Source organism: Salmo salar, chromosome 01 (assembly GCF_965601325.2).
Source record: "Salmo salar chromosome 01, fSalSal1, whole genome shotgun sequence".
Taxonomy (NCBI): Eukaryota; Metazoa; Chordata; class Actinopteri; order Salmoniformes; family Salmonidae; genus Salmo; species Salmo salar.
The window spans coordinates 133,017,412-133,020,423 of record NC_138291.1 but is presented as its reverse complement, the minus strand read 5'-3'; the positions used below and the strand labels follow the sequence as shown (position 1 = coordinate 133,020,423).

Below are 3,012 nucleotides of genomic sequence, written 5' to 3'. Positions count from 1 at the left end.
AAATGTAAAATGCACATAAAATCAACAGTGTAATGTTTGGATTCAGTCTTGTCAGGTGAGCTCACACCAAAATCTCCAAACTGTTCTCTTTCAATTACCACCATGGCTATGCATATGCTTTTCATATTTCTTCTGTAAGAAACATTTCAATTTAGCCCCATCCATATAGGCCAATTACCACAAGTGTAAAGGGTTAAAGGACAGTAAACAATTGTTGGTTTACTTGGTTTGTTTACCTGGGTTGTTGTTTCTCATAGAGTGCATTAATCCAGTCTCTCTGCAGGCCATTACTATATGTATGATGGAGGATACTTTCTTTGTGAATAGCCAGCCATCTGACCCTGTGGAAGAGTGTAGTGTTACTGTTACCTGGCGGTAGAGTTACCAGGTGGTGGAAAGACCTCTACAAACTAGATTCATGCTAGTCTATTCATTCAGCCAGAGTCACCAAGTTACTCAGGGCTTTACTGTTTCAGAGGAGCAGTTCCTTATGAGCAGACACCATGCAGGTAAGCATATTTAGTTCCCTCAAAGACATTAGCATGAAACTGACCTTTTTTATTTCTAACTGGAAACTCCCAACTATGTCTGTGGATTTTCTAAATGAGCATTAGGAACAGCTGAGCATTGTGATCAAGGTTGTTTTGTGTGTTGATGTGTTACATCAGTAAGTTTGAATCTCTCTCTCTGCAGTTCTCTCTGTGCAGGTTGCGTACCCACCAGTGGTGTTTCCTGCTCTTCAATGTGCTTCTGTTCCATGCCCTGTTGTTTGGGGCTGACTTCGTAGAGGAGTACATTCTCCAGCCCACCCCAGGGGTGTACACAGATGGAACAGTCCTGGACGTGAGGGAGAGGGCCCGTAAACTAGACCTGAGTGGGACCAGGGGGAATGAGTCCCAGTATTACCCCATTACAAACCCAAATGCCTGCCTGAACAGTGACCTCTTCCTCCTCACCATCGTCTTCAGTTCCCCAAGCAATCACACCCAGAGGAACGCGGTAAGGGCCACTTGGGCCAACCAAACACGCGTCCAGAGTTTCGCCGTGAGAACACTCTTCTTCCTGGGATTGTCACCCTCCACCGCCACCCAGGAGACTGTTATGACGGAGTCCGGTCGCTATGGTGACATGGTCCAAGGATACGTGAATGACTCTCCTCATGGTCAGGCTGAGAGGGAGGTGTTGGCGTTACGGTGGGTGGTGGCTTTCTGCCCAGTAGCCAGGTTCGTCCTGATCACAGAGGACTCTGTGTTTGTCAACCTCCCTGCATTAGGGGGTTACCTACTGGGGCTAAGAAGGCACCCTGAAGACCTCTACTTGGGGAGGGTAATGCACAAAGACACCCCCGACCGAGACCCCTCCAGTCCAAGCTACTTAGCTCCAGCCCTCTATCCAGACAGGTACTGTACCTGGATATACATAGGACAGTTATTCATCCACAATTGGAGGGCATTGTAAACAGTATGAACATACTTATGGAAACAGTAGGACAATACTTTATATTATTAAGAAACAATGTGTTAATTGTACTGAATTTAAAAAGTTTAGTTTTAGTTTAGTAAAGAAATAATAATCAGCTTCCATTATCCTTCAAAAGGCTGAATAACTCATAACCATGTATCCTGTTTGCTCCTTAATATGCACCCAGGTTGGACCCAAGGTATACTGACAGTATACATTTTACTGTGCCCTAACAGGTATCTCCCAGACTACTGTGCCAGAACTGCCTCTGTCCTCTCCCAGGATGTGGTCAGGAAGGTGTATGTGGCATCAGCTGGGGTCCGTGCCGCCCTTCCCGCTGATGTGTTTGTGGGCCTGTGTGCCTGGAAGGCCGGGGTGGTACCCACCCACAGTGCACGCTTCTCAGGGGAGAAACACATTCATTATAATGACTGCTGTTATCGCTACCTGTTCAACACCCCAGGGATGGGGAGTGAGGAGCTTGGGACAGTGTGGGCAGATCTGGGCCAGGAAGATGGAGGATGTTCCCTTCTAAAGACCTACTATGGCCTGGTGGCTTGCAAGGCTCTCACTTACCTGGACAAACTGTCCTTCTTCAACTCAAAGGGACAGGAAGACTGAATCCAATCAAATTTTATTGGTCACATACACATGGTTAGCAGATGTTATTGTGAGTGTAGCGAAATGCTTCTGCTTCTAGATACGAAAGTGCAGCAGTATCTAACGGGTAATATCTAACAATTCCACAACAAAACCTAATACACACAATCTAGTGAAGGAATGGGATAAGAATATATAAATATTAAATGGATTGATGAGCAGTGACAGAGCAGCTAAGATGCAATAGATAGTGTAGGATACAGTGTAGCTTACAGTATTTACATATAAGTGTGTGTGTATGTATGTATAAGTTTGAATATGAGTCTCAGTATTACATTTCAGTTTTTATTTCAGGAAACAATTCCCTACTTTATTTGATCCTGTAAATAAGAAGTGGATTAAATATTAATTGAAGTGTTGCAGTTAAAGGGATTTGATTACGAAATGCAAGATTGTTTTGCAGAAGAAGCCAGATATTGTTGCTGTGGGGGGAGGTGCTGGTTTTGGAATGTAACCATACTTTATAAGTTATATATCATCAATGATACTATTTAGGCCTGTATAGCATTTGTGAAGTCCTCATCAGCTGTTGTTTCAATCCAACCCAGGGTTCACATATTGCGAATGGATCAGCTTGCCCAAAGCACCCTAACACAGGCAGGAGGCATAAAATGAACAGACCAGAGGCTGTGGTTCCTTTTCTTTTCTATCGTTTACTAAACGGGTCTTCCTTCACCCAACAAAATAACTCCAGTACAGGGAACGGCGAACGCTGAAACACCAGTGTAGCAAAACAAATAAACAATCTAAGCCGTTGACCAAAATGCCATGGCCAAAAAGGGAAAGCAAAACAACAAACAGGTACTCCTGTCTTAGACTGTCGTCTACACATAAGTAACAGGACAAACGCTTCTCTCTACCTAAAGCCTGCCTTGGTTAAGAGACAAGGTG

General features: G+C 44.3%; 1 protein-coding gene across 1 annotated transcript; it reads left to right on the top strand.

The window, feature by feature from the left end:
- The first annotated feature begins 503 nt into the window (after positions 1 to 503).
- b3galt9 (beta-1,3-galactosyltransferase 9) lies at positions 504 to 2,255 on the top strand. The gene is made up of 3 exons (XM_014216799.3): positions 504 to 509; positions 694 to 1,400; positions 1,698 to 2,255. The coding sequence occupies exons 1-3, from the start codon at positions 504 to 506 to the stop codon at positions 2,080 to 2,082; spliced, it is 1,098 nt and encodes a 365-aa protein (XP_014072274.1). The 3' UTR covers positions 2,083 to 2,255.
- The last annotated feature ends 757 nt before the right edge of the window (positions 2,256 to 3,012 follow it).

What these genes read in the sequence shown, in the direction of transcription:
- b3galt9 (XM_014216799.3), top strand. An exon ending in CCAGCCCTCTATCCAGACAG is followed by an intron (nt 1,401 to 1,697) that starts GTACTGTACCTG and finishes GTGCCCTAACAG; the next exon opens with GTATCTCCCAGACTACTGTG.